At 67.7% G+C, this 18,121-nt stretch overlaps 2 protein-coding genes across 3 annotated transcripts; one reads left to right on the top strand and one right to left on the bottom strand.

Annotated features, from left to right (window-relative positions):
• Nucleotides 1-345: 345 nt before the first annotated feature.
• On the bottom strand, nt 346-5,785 carry MRPS24 (mitochondrial ribosomal protein S24). Of its 2 annotated transcripts, XM_064175587.1 has the most exons (4): nt 5,687-5,785; nt 3,727-3,789; nt 2,163-2,274; nt 346-682 (listed from the first exon to the last, which is right to left on the bottom strand). In XM_064175587.1, the coding sequence occupies exons 1-4, from the start codon at nt 5,714-5,716 to the stop codon at nt 399-401; spliced, it is 489 nt and encodes a 162-aa protein (XP_064031657.1). In that variant the 5' UTR covers nt 5,717-5,785; the 3' UTR covers nt 346-398. The 2 variants fall into 2 exon arrangements, with proteins under 2 accessions (XP_064031657.1, XP_064031656.1); XM_064175586.1 differs by lacking the exon at nt 5,687-5,785 and having other exon boundaries at nt 3,727-3,879.
• A 3,568-nt stretch (nt 5,786-9,353) lies between these two features.
• On the top strand, nt 9,354-16,865 carry SFTPB (surfactant protein B). The gene is made up of 8 exons (XM_064175515.1): nt 9,354-9,451; nt 9,853-9,977; nt 11,212-11,280; nt 11,369-11,494; nt 12,417-12,515; nt 13,826-14,194; nt 15,473-15,553; nt 16,754-16,865. Exons 1-8 carry the CDS (start codon nt 9,391-9,393, stop codon nt 16,787-16,789), a joined length of 966 nt encoding a protein of 321 aa, XP_064031585.1. The 5' UTR covers nt 9,354-9,390; the 3' UTR covers nt 16,790-16,865.
• The last annotated feature ends 1,256 nt before the right edge of the window (nt 16,866-18,121 follow it).

The raw sequence follows: 18,121 nt of genomic DNA, 5'->3' as shown, positions 1-18,121 counted from the left end.
GCCACCAGAGAGGGCACAGAGGCACCAGAGAGAGAGGGCACAGAGGCACCAGAGAGGGCACAGCCACCAGAGAGAGAGGGCACAAAGCCACCAGAGAGGGCACAGAGCCACCAGAGAGAGAGGGCACAGAGCCACCCAGGGCACCACAGGGACCAGCCAAAGGGCACAGTGGGGATGGGCACAGTGGGGACAAGGCCATGTAGGACCAGGGCAGGGGGCACTGGGGTGGCAGTGCCACGAGGCAGGGCACAGCTGCCAGCAGCTGGGGGAGAGGGCACGGAGCAGAGGGTGGGCAGCAGGGAAGGGTCAGGGGAGGGAGGGGAGGAGAAGGTTCTCATGCCCAGCTCAGATGCCAACTGCTGCTTTATTGACCAGCCCCTGGGGGTGCCCAGTGGGCACTAGAGGTACTTGTATGCCACCTTGGTGGGCACAGTCTGCAGGTGGAGGCGCACAGGGCACTTGTAGAAGTGGCTCAGCAGGGTCTCGGTGTAGCCCACCAGGAAGTAGAGCTTGGCAGGTGCCAGGCCCCGTGCCAGCAGCAGGCAGAGCTCCAGCAGGTTGGCACGGCGCTTCAGCACCACCTCGTCTGCCAGCATGCCAGGGAAGGTGCCATAGAGGAAGCGGCGCAGGAAGGCATCCTCCAGTGCCCGCTCGGCGGCGCCCTCCTCGCCAGCCAGGTTCCCTGCGGGCACCAAGGGGGCACTGAGGGCACCTGCAGCCACCAGTGCCACCAGTGACACCGGTGCCACCAGTGCCAACTGCAGCCACCAGTGCCACCAGTGCCAACAGTGCCACATGCAGCCACCAGTGCCACCGGCGCCAACAGTGCCAACAGTGCCACCAGTGCCACCTGCAGCCACCAGCGCCACCTGCAGCCACCAGTGCCACCAGTGCCACCAGTGCCACCTGCAGCCACCAGTGCCAAAAGTGCCACCAGTGCCACCAGTGCCACCAGCAGCCACCAGTGCCACCTGTGCCACCAGCAGCCATCAGTGCCACCTGCAGCCACCAGTGCCACCTGCAGCCACCAGTGCCACCTGTGCCACCAGCAGCCACCAGCGCCACCAGCAGCCACCAGCGCCACCAGTGCCACCAGTGCCACCTGCAGCCACCAGCGCCACCTGCAGCCACCAGTGCCACCAGTGCCACCAGTGCCACCTGCAGCCACCAGCGCCACCTGCAGCCACCAGTGACACCAGTGCCACCAGTGCCACCAGCAGCCACCAGTGCCACCTGCAGCCACCAGTGCCACCAGTGCTACCTGTGCCACCAGCAGCCACCAGTGCCACCAGTGCCACCTGCAGCCACCAGTGCCACCAGTGCTACCTGTGCCACCAGCAGCCACCAGTGCCACCAGTGCAAACAGTGCCACCAGTGCCAACAGTGCCGCCAGCAGCCACCAGTGCCACCGGTGCCAACAGTGCCACCAGTGCCACCTGCAGCCACCAGTGCCACCAGCAGCCATCAGCAGCCACCAGTGCTACCAGCTGCCTCCACAGTGCCCATGGCTCCCACTCCCTCCATGCCCATGTGCCCACCCTTGTGCCACCCCCCATGCCCCACAACCCTTCTCCTCAGTGCCCCAAGTGCCCATGTGCCCACCGTTGTGCCACCCCCACCATGCCCCATGGCACTTCCCCACGTGTCCCATCCCCTCCATGCCCATGTGCCCACCACTGTGCCACCCCCACCATGCCCCATGGCCCTTCCCCACAGTGCCCCAAGTGTGCCTGTGCCCTCCATGCCCATGTGCCCACCCTTGTGCCACTCCCACCATGCCCCATGGCTCTTCCCCATGTGTCCCACCTTCTCCATGCCCATGTGCCCACCCTTGTGCCACCCCCCATGCCCCACAACCCTTCCCCTCAGTGCCCCAAGTGCCCACTGTGCCCACCATAGTGCCACCCCCACCATGCCCCACAACCCTTCCCCTCAGTGCCCCAAGTGTCCCTGTGCCCACCATGCCCACGTGCCCCCACCCCACCATGCCCAGGCACCCTGCCCCCAGGTGCCCCCCACACCCTCAGGATGCCCTCACACCCCACACCTCCCCAGCCCCACGGTGCCCATTGTTGCCCTGTGCCCGACATGCCCCTGTCCTCAGTGTGCCCACCCCCAGGGAGGGATGCCAGGGGATGCCAGGGGGTGCCAGGGGTGCCCACCTGTGTGCAGGGAGAGCCAGCCCTTGCGGTGGGCAATGTAGTGTGGGGCATGAGCCTGCTCGTAGGTGACAGCTCTGTCCCCTTTGCCCACCCGTGCCCGCGCTGCCCGCGCCTGCAGGGGGCACAGGGCATCAGAAAGGGCATGGGGGCAGCAGAGGGGCATGGGCAGCAGAGGGGCACAGGGTGTCAGGGGGCACAGGGGCAGCAGAGGGGCACAGGGTGTCAGAAAGGGCATGGGGGCAGCAAAGGGGCATGGGCAGCAGAGGGGCATGAGCAGCAGAGGGGCACAGGGCGTCAGAAAGGGCACAGGGGCAGCAGAGGGGCACAGGGTGTCAGAAAGGGCAGGGGGCAGCAGAGCAGGGACATGGGCAGCAGAGGGGCACAGGGGCAGCAGAGGGGCACAGGGGCAGCAGAGGGGCACAGGGCAGCAGAGGGCACAAGGACAGCAGAGTGGCACAGTGGCAGCATGGGGCACAGGGGCAGCAGAGGGGCATGGGCAGCAGAGGGGCACAGGGATCAGGGGGCACAGGGGCAGAAGGGGGCACAGGGCAGCAGGGGGGCACAGGGGCAGCAGAGGGCACAGGGGCAGCAGAGGGCACAGGGCAGCAGGGGGCACAGGGCAGCAGGGGGGCACAGGGGCAGCAAGGGGCACAGGGGCAGAAGAGGGGCAAAGGGCAGCAGAGGGGCACAGGGATCAGGGAGCACAGGGATCAGGGGGCACAGGGGCAGCAGAGGGGCACAGGGGCAGCAGAGGGCACAGGGATCAGGGTGCACAGGGCAGCAGAGGGGCACAGGGCAGCAGAGGGGCACAGGGATCAGGGGGCACAGGTGCAGCAGAGGGGCACAGGGATCAGGGGGCACAGGGCAGCAGGGGGGTACAGGGCAGCAGAGGGGCACAGGGCAGCAGAGGGGCACAGGGCAGCAGGGGGGCACAGGGGCAGCAGAGGGCACAGGGATCAGGGAGCACAGGGATCAGGGGGCACAGGGGCAGCAGGGGGGCACAGGGATCAGGGGGCACAGGGATCAGGGGGCACAGGGGCAGCAGGGGGGCACAGGGATTGGGGGGCACAGGGATCAGGGGGCACAGGGATCAGGGGGCACAGGGCAGCAGGGGGTCACAGGGGCATCAGAGGGGCACAGGGGCAGCAGTGGGGCACAGGGATTGGGGGGCACAGGGATCAGGGGGCACAGGGACTGGGGGCACAGGGGCAGCAGAGGGGCACAGGGGCAGCAGGGGGGCACAGGGCAGCAGAGGGGCACAGGGATTGGGGGGCACAGGGATCAGGGGGCACAGGGGCAGCAGAGGGCACAGGGATCAGGGGGGCACAGGGATCAGGGGGCACAGGGATCAGGGGGCACAGGGGCAGCAGGGGGGCACAGGGCAGCAGAGGGGCACAGGGATTGGGGGGCACAGGGATCAGGGGGGCACAGGGGCAGCAGAGGGCACAGGGATCAGGGGGGCACAGGGATCAGGGGGCACAGGGATCAGGGGGCACAGGGGCAGCAGAGGGGCACAGCCCCCCAGGGATGGGGGGGGGGGGCAGGGGGCACCCCCAGGGCTTACCTTGAGGCAGGCAGGGCTGGTGTGCAGGGCACGGCTGGCAGCGGGCAGGACACAGGGCACGGCCTGGGGGGTGCCAGGGGGAGGGGCAGTGGGCACCGCTCCCCCTGCCCCCTCTCCCCCTGCCCCCTCATCCTCCATCCCCTCCCCCCCTCCCTGCCCTGTCCCCTCCTGTTCCCCTGTGCCCTCTCTCCCCTCCCCCTCTCCCCTGTCCCCTGTCCCCTCCCCCACCCTGTCCCCTCTCTCCCCTCCCCCCTCTCCCCTCTCCCCTGTCCCATGTCCCCTCCCCCCCGTCCTCCCTCCCCTCCCCCCTGTCCCCTCTCTCCCCTCCCCTCCCCCCTGTCTCCCCCCCCCGGTCCCCTCTCCCCTCCCCTCTCCCCCCTGTCCCCTCTCCCCTGTCCCATGTCCCCTGTCCCCTCTCCCCCTCGTCCCTGTCCCCCCTCCCCCCTCCCCTCGCCCCCCTCTCCCTTCTCTTTCCCTTCTCCTCCCCAGCCTGTCCCCTGTCCCCTGTCCCCTGTCCCCTGTCCCCTGTCCCCTGTCCCCACTCTTGCCCCCCCATCCCCTCTCCCTCTCCCCTATCTCCTCTCTCCCCTGTCCCCTGTGCCCTTCCCCCTCCCCGGTGCCCTCTCCTCTCCCCTGTCCCCCCTGCCTCGTCCCCTCTCCCCTCCCCCATCCTCTCTCCCCCCTCCCCTGTCCCCTCTCCACCCCCCCCTCCCCTCCCCCCCCATCCCCTCTCCTCTCTGCCCTTTCCCCTCTCTCCTCCGTTCCCCCTCCCCCTCTCCTCTCTCCTCTCTCCCCTGTCCCTCTCCCCCTCGGTCCCCTCTCCTCTCCCCTGTCCCCCCTGCCTCGTCCCCTCTCTCCCCCCCGCCCCCCATCCTCTCTACCCCCTCCCCTGTCCCCTCTCCCTCTCCCCACCCCAGGTCCCCTCCCCTCTCCCCCTCCCTCGTCCCCCCTCTCCCCTCTCTCTCCCCTCTCCCCTCCCCCCACGTCCCCTCTCCTCTCTGCCCTTCCCCCTCTCACCTCCGTTCCCCCTTCCCTCTCCTCTCTCCCCTGTCTCCTTCCCCCCTCCATCCCCTCTCCCCCCTCCCCCCATCCCCTCCTCTCTCCCTCTCCCCCCCCCCCAGTCCCATCCCCTCCCTGTCCCCTCCACTGTCCCTTCTCCTCTGCCCCCCTGTCCCCCCTCCCCCCACGCCCCCTCTCCTCTCCCCTGTCCCTCTCCCCCCCCTTCCCTCTCCGCTCTCCCCTGTCCCCCTTCCTCGTCCCCTCTCCCTTCTCCCCCCCCCTCCCCCCCGTCCCCTGTCCCCTTCCCCCCCTGTCCCTTGTCCCCTGTCCCCTCTCCCCTGTCCCCTCTCCCCTTCCCCTGTATCCTCTCCTCCCTCCCCTGTCCCCTTTCCCCCCCCCCCTTCCCCTCTCCCTCTCCCCCCCCGGTCCCATCCCCCCCTTGTCCCCTCCCCTGTCCCCTCTCCTCTGCCCCCCTGTCCCCCCTCCCCCCACGTCCCCTCTCCTCTCTCTCCCCTCCCCCCCCATCCCCTCTCCTCTCTGCCCTGTCCCCTTCCCTCTCCCCCCACCACGTCCCCCCTCTCCCCTCCCCCCCCGTCCCTTCTCCTCTCTGCCCTTCCCCCTCTCTCCTCCGTTCCCCCTCCCCCTCTCCTCTCCCCTGTCCCCAAGCCTCGTCCCCTCTCTCCCCCCCCGTCCTCTGTCCCCTTCCCCCCCTGTCCCCTGTCCCCTCTCCCCCCCCCGTCCCCTCTCTCTCCCCTCTCCCCTCCCCCCACATCCCCTCTCCTCTCTGCCCTTTCCCCTCTCTCCTCCGTTCCCCCTCCCCCTCCCCTGTCCCCTCTCCCCTCCCCCCACGTCCCCTCTCCCCTGCCCCACGCCTCGTCCCCTCTCTCCCCCCTCCCCCCTGTCCCCTTCCCCCCCTGTCCCCTTCCCCCCCTGTCCCCTCTCCCCCCCCCGCACCCCTCACCCGCAGGCTCCGGGCCGCAGCCGCTGCCATGCTCCCGGGCCGGGCTCGGCGCTGTCGCCCCCTGGCGGTTGGAGGCTGCGGCGCAGGAGCGCAGGCGGCGGAGCCTGGGGGCTGTGATGGGCACTGCCCGGGGGGGGGTGGGGACACGGAGGGCAGCAATGGGGGCACTGCGGGTGAGTGGCAGGTGGTGGCAGTGCTGGGGGCACTGAGAGCGCAGAGGGCATTGAGCACAGAGGGCACAGGGGGTGCTGGGGGCACATGGGGGCACTGAGCACAGCGGGCACAGGGTGGCACTGCGGGTGATGGGTAGGTGGTGGCAGTGCTGGGGGCACTGGGGGGCACAGGGGGCACTGAGTAAGGGGGCACAGGGGGGGCTAGGGGCACATGGGGGCACTGGGCACAGCGGGCACAGGGGGGCACGAGGGGTGATTGGCAGGTGGCGGCAGTGCTGGGGGCACTGAGAGCACAGGGGGGCACTGGGGGTGATGGGTAGGTGGTGGCAGTGCTGAGGGTACTGGGGGGGCACAGAGGGCACTGAGCACAGGGGGCACAGGGGGTGCTGGGGGTGATTGGCAGGTGGTGGCAGTGCTGGGAGCACTGGGGGGGCACTGAGCACAGGGTTGCTGGGGGCACAGGGGCTCACTGAGAGCACAGTGGGCACAGGGTTGCTGGGGGCACAGGGGGTCACTGAGAGCACAGGGGGCACTGGGGCGGCACTGAGCACAGCGGGCACAGGGGGGCACTAGGGGTGATGGGTAGGTGGTGGCAGTGCTGGGGCCACTGGGGGGCACAGAGGGCACTGAGCACAGGGGGCACAGGGTTGCTGGGAGCACAGGGGGGCACTGAGAGCACAGGGGGCACTGGGGGGGCACTGAGCACAGCGGGCACAGGGGGGCACGAGGGGTGATTGGCAGGTGGTGGCAGTGCTGGGGGCATTGAGAGCGCAGAGGGCACTGAGTAAGGGGGCACAGGGGTTGCTGGGGGCACTGGGGGGCACAGGGGAGTACTGGGGGTGATTGGCAGGTGGTGGAAGTGCTGGGGGCACTGAGCACAGCGGGCACTGGGGGGCACTGAGCACAGGGGGCACTGGGGGGCACTGAGCACAGGGGGCACTGGGGGGCACTGAGAGCACAGTGGGCACTGGGGGGCACTGAGCACAGCGGGCACTAGGGGGCACTGAGAGCACAGTGGGCACTGGGGGGCACTGAGCACAGCGGGCACTAGGGGGCACTGAGAGCACAGTGGGCACTGGGGGGCACTGAGCACAGCGGGCACTGGGGGGGCACTGAGCACAGGGGGCTCTGGGATATACTGGAGGTAGCGAGAGGTGATGTTGGCAGCAAAGGGTACTGGAGGTGCCAGGGATACTGGGCATAACTGGAGGGTACTGGGAAATGGAGGATAGTGGGCACTGGGGGCACTGCCAGGGGATACCCCCCCACGTGATGCCCCTGGTGCAGTGCACTCATGTGGTGCCCCTTGTCCAGAGCCACTGCCACCTTGTGCCAGGCCCTCATGCGAGGTGATGCCCACGGTGCCACACCCCTTGGGTGACGCCTCTTGTGCAGGATGATGCCCACCCCATGCAATGCCCCCATGCAGGGCAATGCCCCCATGCAAGGCAATGCCCACCCCATGCAATGCCCACCCCGTGCAGGGCAATGCCCCTGTGCAAGGCAATGCCCACCCCATGCAATGCCCACCCCATGCAGGGCAATGCCCTTCCTGCAAGGCAATGCCCACCCCATGCAATGCCCCCACGCAGGGCAATGCCCCCATGCAAGGTGATGCCCACCCCATGCAATGCCCCCATGCAGGGCAATGCCCACCCCATGCAATGCCCCCATGCAGGGCAATGCCCCTGTGCAAGGTGATGCCCACCCCATGCAATGCCCCCATGCAGGGCAATGCCCACCCCATGCAATGCCCCCATGCAGGGCAATGCCCCCATGCAAGGTGATGCCCACCCCAGGCAGTGCCCCCATGCAGGGCAATGCCCCCATGCAAGGTGATGCCCACCCCATGCAATGCCCACCCCACGCAGGGCAATGCCCCCATGCAAGGTGATGCCCACCCCATGCAATGCCCCCGTGCAGGGCAATGCCCCCATGCAAGGTGATGCCCACCCCATGCAGTGCCCCCGTGCAGGGCAATGCCCCCATGCAAGGTGGTGCCCACCCCATGCAATGCCCCTCCCTGTGCCCCCCGCTGGCATTGCAGCCAGGGCTGTGCCATCACCCCCCCTGTGCCTGGCCACCCGCGGAGGTGCCCCCCCGGGTGCCCTCTGTCCCTGCCCTGCGCGGTGCCCCCCGCAGCAGCCTGGCACACCCTCGCTGAGGGCTCTCACCGTGGGCACGGCCGCCGCGCCCCGAGGCGCTGCCGGGAACGGGAGGGGGCAGGGGTGGGGGCGGGGAGGGGGCACCCATGGGTGCTGCCAGGGGGTGGGGAGGGGGCACCCATGGGTGCTGCCAGGGGGCGGGGGGGTACCCATGGGTGCTGCCAGGGGGCGGGGGGGTATGGGGAGAGGGGAGTGGGGGTGCGGGGAGGGGGACATGGGAGAGGAGGGGCATGGGGGGGGCACAGGAGGGCATTGAGGGGCATGAAGGGGCATGAGGGGGCATTGAGGGGCATGGGGGGGGCACAGGAGGGCATTGAGGGGCATGAAGGGGCATGAGGGGGCATTGAGGGGCATGAAGGGCACAGGAGGGCATTGGGGGGCATGGGGGGGCATGGGGGGCACTGAGGGCACTGAGGGGCATAGGGGGGGCATGGGGGGCACAGGAGGGCATTGAGGGGCATGAAGGGGCATGGGGGGGACATGGGGGGCACAGGAGGGCACAGGAGGGCATTGAGGAGGATGGGGACAGGGGAGGGATGGGGACAGGGTGGGGGGAGAGGGACTTGGGTGTGGAGGGGCATGGGGGGCACTGGGGGGCACTGGGGTGGCACTGGGGTGGCACTGGGGGACATGAGGGGACACAGAGGGAGACATGGGCACAGGGGAGGGGTAGGGACGGGGGGGGCAGCATGGCAGCGGAGGGGCACGGGGGGCACTGGGGGGCACTGAGGGGCACTGGGGGGCACTGGGGGGCACTGGGGGGCACTGGGGGACACTGGGGTGTGTGAGGATGGGGGGGGACAAGAGGGGACATGGGGGGGGAGCATGGGGAGATGGAGCAGTGGGACCGTGGGAGTGTGGGCACAGGGGGCACGGAAGGGGGCACGGGGCCGTGGGGGGCACACGGAGGTGCAGGGGGCACAGGGACAGGGTCTGGAGAGCTGGGGGGGGACGTGGGCGTGGGGGGCACCAGGGGGGCACACGGGGGGGGGCTATGGATGGCTGCGGCCACCCCCCTTGTGCCCACCCCCCGCTGCCAACGCTGTGCCCCTGTGCTGAGTGCCACCCCAGACACCCCCCCCCCGGGCGCACCGAAGCCTTTGTCGCTGCGGGGCTGGCACCGTGCCCGTGCCAAGGTGGGATGGGCACAGCAGCGAGGGTCCCAGCGGGGACTCCGATGGGGAGGGTGGGCACAGGGGGGGGGGTGGCACGGAGAGGTGGGGCCAGATTGGCAGCCTCCCCCCCACACCCCCCCGGTGCCCTGTGGCTGGGCACACCTGTCCCCACCGGGTTGGCACTGCCCCAGCGGCCACCTCCCCGCCGGGGCTATAAGAGCCCGCGGGGTCCGGCCCCTGGCAGCGCCACCATGGCACTGCCACCGTCACCTGCCCTGGCACTGCTCCTCGTCCTGCTCTATGCCACCCCAGGTAGGTGCCCCCTACCTAGAGCTGGGTGCCCCCCACATCTGGGTGCCCTCTTCTGACCGCCTGTGCCCCCTCCTAGGAGCTGCCTGCACCCCAGCCCTCGATGCCACCCTAGAGCTGGGTACCCCCCCCTAGCTCTGGCTGCCCTCTCAGCTGGGTGCCCTCCAAATCTGGGTGCCACCTGGAGCTGGATAACCCCAAAACTGGGTGCCCACCCCCGTGCCCCCTGTGCCCCCTCCCTGGAGCTGGCTGCACCCCAGCCCTCGATGCCACCCTAGAGCTGGGCACCTCCCCTTGAGGACGGGAGGGGTCCTGGGTCCTCTCCTGGGCTCCTATAGTGTGGCACCGTGGGGAGGGCATTGGGTGGGTCGTGGGCACACGCTGGGTGCTGACGGCAGCCGCAGGGCTGGGGGTGCCAGGGGCAGGCTGCCAGGTGCCCCCCTCGGGTTGGTGCCAGAGCTGGGACACGGCGCTGCGCTGCGGGGCCCTGGGACACTGTGCCCGCCTGGCCTGGGCACCGCCCAACACGGTGAGACCCCTCCCCCCCCCTGCGTGTGCCAGCTGCGCTCCCCTGGCCCACTCGTGCCCCCCGAGGCCCCGTGCCAAGGTGTCCTGGCTGTGCCCTCTGTCCCCACCGAGTGCCAACGTCCCCACGGCCCCACCAGTGACCCCTGGGCTGTGTGCCCCCAGCTGCTGATGCCACTCATGTGCCCATGTCCTGTGCCCCAATGTCCTGTGCCCTAATGCCCCTCATGGCCCCAGTACCCATCTGCCAGTGCCCCTCATGCCCTGTGCCCTAATGCCCCTCATGCCCCCATGCCACTCATGCCCCCAATACCCATCTGCCAATGCCCCTCATGCCCCCATGCCCTGTGCCCCAATGCCACTCACGCCCCCATGCCCTGTGCCCCCACGCCCTGTGCCCCCATGCCCCTCATGCCCCCATGCCCTGTGCCCCAATGCCACTCACGCCCCCATGCCCTGTGCCCCCACGCCCTGTGCCCCCATGCCCCTCATGCCCCCATGCCCTGTGCCCCAATGCCCCTCATGCCCCCATGCCCTGTGCCCTCATGCCCTGTGCCCCAATGCCACTCATGCCCTCATGCCCTGTGCCCCCATGCCCTGTGCCCCCATGCTCCTCATGCCCCCATGCCCTGTGCCCTCATGCCCTGTGCCCCCACGCCCTGTGCCCCCATGCCCTGTGCCCCAATGCCACTCATGCCCCCATACCCTGTGCCCTCATGCCCTGTGCCCCAATGCCACTCATGCCCCCATGCCCTGTGCCCTCATGCCCTGTGCCCCAATGCCACTCATGCCCCCATGCCCTGTGCCCCCACGCCCTGTGCCCTAATGCCCCTCATGCCCCCATGCCCTGTGCCCTCATGCCCTGTGCCCCCACGCCCTGTGCCCCAATGCCACTCATGCCCCCAGTATCATTCTGCCAATGCCACTCATGCCCTGTGCCCCAATGCCCTGTGCCCCAATGTCCCTCATGCCCCCATGCCCTGTGCCCTCATGCCCCCACGCCCTGTGCCCCAATGCCCCTCATGCCCCCATGCCCTGTGCCCTCCCACACCCTCCATGTGCCCAGTCCCCACCTGCCAACGTCCCCCCCCACCGCAGGTGTCCCCATGCCCCCCCCAGATGCCCCTCTACCCGGTGCCCCCCATGCCACCACATCCCCCTAGCTGCCCTCCCCGTGCCCTGCCTGCCTTTGCCACTCATCCTCACCTCCCTCTGCCCACCGGTGCCAACTGTGCCAGGACGTCTGCGCCGACTGCCAGCAGGTGGTGACCCTCCTCATCCACATGGTCAACGAGTCTGCCACCAAGGTGCTCCTGGGCACGGGCTGGGCACTGCTGGGCACTGCGGGTGCCAGCCTGGGTGCCAGCTCAGGTGCCATGGTGGCTGTGGGTGCAGGTGGCCATCGAGAACTTCCTGCGTCGGGAGTGCCTGGCACTGCCTATGCCCACCATGGTGGCACCGTGCCAGAACCTGGTCCATGAATACTTCAGCCTCATCCTCACCGACCTGGAGGGGCACCTGGTGAGTGGGCACCCCCTGGGGGCACTGTGCCAGCTGGGGATACCTTGGAATAATGGGGGGGGGGGGGGGGGGAGGAGGTGGGGGGCAGGGACATCTTGGGGGCATGGTGCCAGCCACTTCAAGGGGGTGCTTGGGCACAGCATGCCAAATGGGGGCACTGTGCCAGCTGGGACACCTTAGGGCACCAGGCTCCTTGGGCACACCATACCAACTGGGGGCACTGTGCCAGCTGGGACACCTTATGCTACCAGGCTCCTTGGGCACACTGTGCCAGCTGGGGGCACTGTGCCAGCTGGGACACCTTAGGGTGCCAGGCTCCTTGGGCACACTGTGCCAGCTGGGGGCACTGTGCCAGCTGGGGCACCTTAGGGCACCAGGCTCCTTGGGCACACTGTGCCAGCTGGGGGCACTGTGCCAGCTGGGGCACCTTAGGGCACCAGGCTCCTTGGGCACACTGTGCCAGCTGGGGGTACTGTGCCAGCTGGGGCACCTTAGGGCACCAGGCTCCTTGGGCACACTGTGCCAGCTGGGGGCACTGTGCCAACTGAGGCACCTTAGGGCACCAGGCTCCTTGGGCACACTGTGCCAGCTGGGACACCTTAGGGCATCAGGCTCCTTGGGCACACCATGCCAACTGGGGGAACTGTGCCAGCTGGCACACCTTATGCTACCAGGGTCCTTGGGCACACCATACCAACTGGGGGGCACTGTGCCAGCTGGGGGCACCTCAGGGTGCTGAGGGAATTGGGCAGGGACATCTTGGGGTGCCAAGGGCATGGGGGATGTTGTGCCAGCTGAGGACATCTTGGGGGGGCTGTGGGCATCAGGGACACTGTGGGAGGGCTTGGGCACACTGTGCCACCTGGGTCACCTCGGAGCTCTTGGGCACACTGTGCCACCTGGGTTACTTTTGGCCCCTCAGAAGCCCTCAGCTGTCTGTGCCCACCTGGAGCTGTGCCCACATGACCCCAGGGGGGCTCCACTCTTGCCCCCCCTCAAGGCACTCAGTGCCCACCTGCAGGTATGGGGCTGGGGCAGGGGGTGCCCACGGGCATTGACTGGGGTCTGCTGGGCATTGGCATGGGCATCTCTCTGGGCATCTCTAAAGGCACCTACATGGCTAAGGGTATCTCTGTGGGCATCTCTGGGGGTACCTGTGTGGGTATGGGTATGGGCATCTCCATGGCTACCTACATTGGCATGGACATCCTCGTGGGTGTCTGTGGGCATCTCTGTGGGCATGGGCACAGGCAGCTCCGTGGGGCTTTGTGGGCATCTCTGTAGGCATCTGTGTGGGCATAAACATGGGCTCTTCCACGGGGGGGGGTTGGCATAGGCATCCCTGTGGGCATGGGCATGGGCTACTTCATGGGTGTCTGTGGGCATCTACCCGGGCACGGGTGGGCATGCACATGGGCAACTAATGGGCACCTGTGGGTATCTACCTGGGCATGGGTGGGCATGCACATGGGCAACTAATGGGCACCTGTGGGTATCTTCCTGGGCATGGGTGGGCGTGCAGTTGGGCATGGACTACTTCATGAGTGTCTGTGGGCACCTACTTGGGCATGGGTGTCTGTGGGCATGCACATGGGCAACTAATGGGTGCCTGTGGGCATCTACCTGGGCATGGGTGGGCATGCACATGGGCAACTAATGGGTACCTGTGGGCATCTACCTGGGCACAGGTGAGTGTGGGCATGTACATGGGTAACTAATGGATACCTGTGGGCATCTACCTGGGCATGGGTGTCTGTGGGCATGCACATGGGCAACTAATGGGTGCCTGTGGGCATCTACCTGGGCACGGGTGAGTGTGGGCATGCACATGGGCAACTAATGGGTGCCTGTGGGCATTTACCTGGGCATGGGTGGGCATGCCCATGGGCAACTAATGGGTGCCTGTGGGCATCATCTCCCTGGGCATGGGTGTGGGCATGCCCATGGGCAACTAATGGGTGTCTGTGGGTATCTACCTGGGCATGGGTGGGCATGCACATGGGCAACTAATGGGCACCTGTGGGCATCTACCTGGGCATGGGTGTGGGCATGCCCATGGGCAACTAATGGGTGCCTGTGGGCATCTACCTGGGCATGTGTATCTGTGGGCATGCCCATGGGCAACTAATGTGTGCCTGTGGGCACCTCTCTGGGCATGGGCATCTCCTTGGGCATCTTTAGACCCCTCCCCCCCCCCCCCCCCCCACGCCCGCGGGCACCCTTGGTGGGGCACCTGTGCGGGCACACCGAGGGGCATGAGCCCAGAGCCCCGCGGGTGCCCATCGCAGGAGGCCACCATTAGCCTCCGGAGTGATGAGTGCCCACCCGCAGGCTGGCACCGCCCTGCCCATGCCGCTGCCCCTCTGCTGGCTGTGCCGCACCTTCCTGGCCCGCGCCGAGGCGGCGGTGCCCAAGGAGACGTTGGCATCGGCGGCGGCAGGGCTGTGCCGGGTGCTGCCCACCGTGGCCGTGGGTGCCTGCCAGTGCCTGGCACAGCGCTACGCCGTGTTGGCACTGGAGGTGCTGCTGGGCCGCCTGGCACCTCGCCTGCTCTGCCAGCTGCTCCTCTCCTGCCGCCCCGAGGACATCAAGGCTCAGATGCCACTTCCCCCTGTGCCACCTCCCTCCGTGCCACCTGCCCCCAGTGGGCTCCTGGAGGCTGGGCAGGCTCCCAAGCCTGCTGCTTGTGCTGGCATCGAGGTAAGAGGCTGGCACCGGCTGGTACAGGGGGGGGTGGGAGGTGCAAGGTGGGCTCCTGGGCACGTGGTTGGGCAGGGAGGGTGATCAGGGTCCTTGTCTGTGCCCAGGGGGGCACCTAAGGGTGGCACAGCCCCGAGGGGACATGGCAGGGACTCAAAGGGTGGCACAGGACTCAGGGATGAGAGGGCATCCAAGAGTGGCACAGCCTCGAGGGTCACATTTGGGGGTGGCACAGTCCCCAGGGATGTGACAGGGCACCCAAGGGTGGCACAGCCCCAAAGGGGTATGCCAGGGACTCAAAGGGTGGCACAGTCCCCAGGGATGTGACAGGGCACCCAAGGGTGGCACAGCCCCAGGGGACACTCAGAGGTGCCACCAGGACTCCCCCAAGGAAGGGCTGAGACTGAGAGTGGCACAGCCTCAGGGGCACAGCTCAGGGTGGCACAGCCTCATGGACACCTCTCGAGGTGGCACAGCCTCAGGGGCACAGCTCAGGGTGGCACAGCCTCAGGGACACCTCTCGAGGTGGCACAGCCTCAGGGGCACAGCTCAGGGTGGCACAGCCTCAGGGACACAGCTCAGGGTGGCACAGCCCCAGGGGACACCTCCCAGAGTGGGACAGTGCCAGGGGATGCCATTCAGGGTGGGACAATGCCAAGGCAGTGCCACAAGCTCTAGGGACACAGTGAGGTGCCCAAAAGATGTCACCTTCCCCCCCCCAAGAATGTGCCAAGGTCCTCAAGGGTGGCACAGCCTCAGGGAGAGATGCTGGGGACACAAAGGGTGGCACAGTGCCAGGGGACACCTCCCAGGGTGGCACAACCCCAGGGGACACTTCCCAGAGTGGCACAGTGCCAAGGTAGTGCCACAACCTCTAGGGACAGAGTGAGGTGCCCAAAAAGTGTCACCCTCCCCCCCAGGAATGTGCCAAGGTCCTCAAGGGTGGCACAGCCTCAGGGGGAGATGTTGGGGACACAAAGGGTGGCACAGTGCCAGGGGACACCACTCAGGGTGGGACAGTGCCAAGGTAGTGCCACAACCTTTAGGGACAGTGTGAGGTGCCCAAAAAGTGTGCCAAGGTGCTCAAGGGTGGCACAGCCCCAGGGGACACTCAAAGGTGCCACCAGGACCCCCCCCCACACAGCCTCAGTGGGTGACCCTGAGAGTGCCACAGCTCGAGTGGCACACCAGGGGTGCCACAGCCTTCTGGGCAAGGTGGGTGGTGCCACCCTGGGGGTGTGTCCCACCTCATGCCACCCATGTGTGCCCCCCCCACAGGCCCTGTCCCCTGCCCTGGGGCTCTGTGCCCTCGGCCCAAGCTTCTGGTGCTCCAGCCCCGAGGCTGCCAGGCAGTGCCAGGTGAGAGGAGGGCACAAAGGGGACACTGGGGGGGTGGGGGAGGGAAAGCATCACCTTGGGCAGCATGGGGAGGGCACTGCCCTGCACGGGGGCATTGCATGGGGTGGGCATCACCTTGCACAAGGGGCATCACACAAGGGGGATGGCACTGTGGGCATCACCCTGCACAAGGGGCTTGCATGATGGCATTGCATGGGGTGGGCATCATCACCTTGCATGAGGGGCATTGCCCTGCACAGGGGGCATTGCATGGGGTGGGCATCGCCTCGCATGAGGGGCATTGCCCTGCACAAGGGGCATTGCATGGGGTGGGCATCACCTTGCATGATGGGCACTGCATGGGGTGGGCATCACCTTGCACCAGGGGCATTGCCCTGCATAGGGGGCATTGCATGGGGTGGGCATCACCTTGCACAAGGGGCTTGCATGATGGGCACTGCATGGGGTGGGCATCATCACCTCACATGAGGGGCATTGCCCTGCACAAGGGGCATTGCATGGGGTGGGCATCACCTTGCATGATGGGCACTGCATGGGGTGGGCATCACCTTGCACCAGGGGCATCACCCTGCACAGGGGGCTTGCATGATGGGCATTGCATGGGGTGGGCATCACCTTGCACAAGAGGCATCACTCAGGGGCATGGCACCATTGGCATCACCTTGCACAAGGAACTTGCACCAGGGGCATTTCCCTGCACAAAGGGCATCACATGGGGTGGGCATCACCTTGCATCAGGGGCATTGCCCTGCACAGGGGGCATTGCATGGGGTGGGCATCACCTTGCATCAGGGGCATTGCCCTGCACAGGGGGCATTGCATGGGGTGGGCATCACCTTGCATCAGGGACATTGCCCTACACAGGGGGCATTGCATGGGGTGGGCATCACCTTGCACAAGAGGCATCACTCAGGGGCATGGCACTGTGGGCATCACCCTGCATAAGGGGCTTGCATGATGGGCACTGCATGAGGTGGGCATCACCTTGCACCAGGGGCATTGCCCTGCACAGGGGGCATTGCATGGGGTGGGCATCACCTTGCACAAGGGGCATCACTCAGGGGCATGGCACCATTGGCATCACCTTGCACAAGGGGCTTGCATGATGGGCATTGCATGGGGTGGGCATCACCTGGCACAAGGGGCATCACATGGGGTGGGCATTGCCTCAGCCTCACCTCCTCCTTGCTGTGCCAACAGGCCCTGCAGTACTGCCAAGAGCACAACTGGCTCTAGGGTGGCACCAGGAGCCCCCCCCCAGCTCTGCCAGCCTCACTCCTGGCCTCAAATAAAGCTCTGATGTTGCCCTGCAGCAGTGTGGCACTTCTGGGGGGTGCCAAGGGGCATTGTGGAGGGGGTGTGAGGTGCCAAGGGGGTGGAGGGCATCTTCTAGACGCTACCAACCCCACCCCCCCCCCCTTGCCCCTCAGAGGGCACCCCTGGCACTCCCAGGGGCACCTGCAATGTCCATAGGGGCACACCCAGTCCAGGGCACCCATGGCCTCCATAGACAGCCATGCCCACCCTGAGGGCACCCACAATACCCTGGGCACACTTAGGCCCCTGCCATGGGCACCCATGGCACCCCCTCCCTGGGCAGCCTGTGCCAGTGCCTGACCTCCTGCCCAGGAAAGAGCTTCCCACAGCCAACCTCAGCCTGCCCTGGCACAACCAACCTCAGCCTGCCCTGGCACAGCAACCTCAGCCTGTCCTGGCACAGCCACCCTCAGCCTGCTCTGGCACAGCCAACCTCAGCCTGCTCTGGCACAGCAACCTCAGCCTGCCCTGGCACAGCCACCCTCAGCCTGCCCTGGCACAACCAACCTCAGCCTGCCCTGGCACAACCAATCTCAGCCTGCCCTGGCACAGCCAACCTCAGCCTGCCCTGGCACAACCAATCTCAGCCTGCCCTGGCACAGCAACCTCAGCCTGTCCTGGCACAGCCACCCTCAGCCTGCCCTGGCACAACCAACCTCAGCCTGCCCTGGCACAGCCGCTTCAGCCTGCCCTGGCACAGCCACCCTCATCCTGCCCTGACACAACCAACCTCAGCCTGCCCTGGCACAGCCGCTTCAGCCTGCCCTGGCACAGCCACCCTCAGCCTGCCCTGGCACAGCAACCTCAGCCTGCCCTGGCACAACCAACCTCAGCCTGCCCTGGCACAACCAACCTCAGCCTGCCCTGGCACAGCAACCTCAGCCTGCCCTGGCACAGCCACTTCAGCCTGCCCTGGCACAACCAACCTCAGCCTGCCCTGACACAGCCACCCTCAGCCTGCCCTGGCACAACCAACCTCAGCCTGCCCTGGCACAGCCAACCGCAGCCTGCCCTGGCACAGCAACCTCAGCCTGCCCTGGCACAGCCACTTCAGCCTGCCCTGGCACAGCCTGAGGCCATTTCCTCTCCTACCGTCAGTGCCAGGGGGGCAGGGACCAGCTCCGGCCGCACTGCAGCCTCCTGCCGGGCAGCTGCAGAGGGCACTCAGGTCCCCTCCTGCCTCTGCGCTTCCTGCGCCGCTGGGCTGCAGCAGAACCCCTGGAACCGAACCTCCCTTCCCTCCTCTTTCCC

This window comes from Pogoniulus pusillus, chromosome 42 (genome assembly GCF_015220805.1).
Source record: "Pogoniulus pusillus isolate bPogPus1 chromosome 42, bPogPus1.pri, whole genome shotgun sequence".
In the NCBI taxonomy this organism is placed as follows: Eukaryota; Metazoa; Chordata; class Aves; order Piciformes; family Lybiidae; genus Pogoniulus; species Pogoniulus pusillus.
Note: the sequence above shows the minus strand (reverse complement) of the source record. Positions and strands in the feature narration are given on the sequence as shown.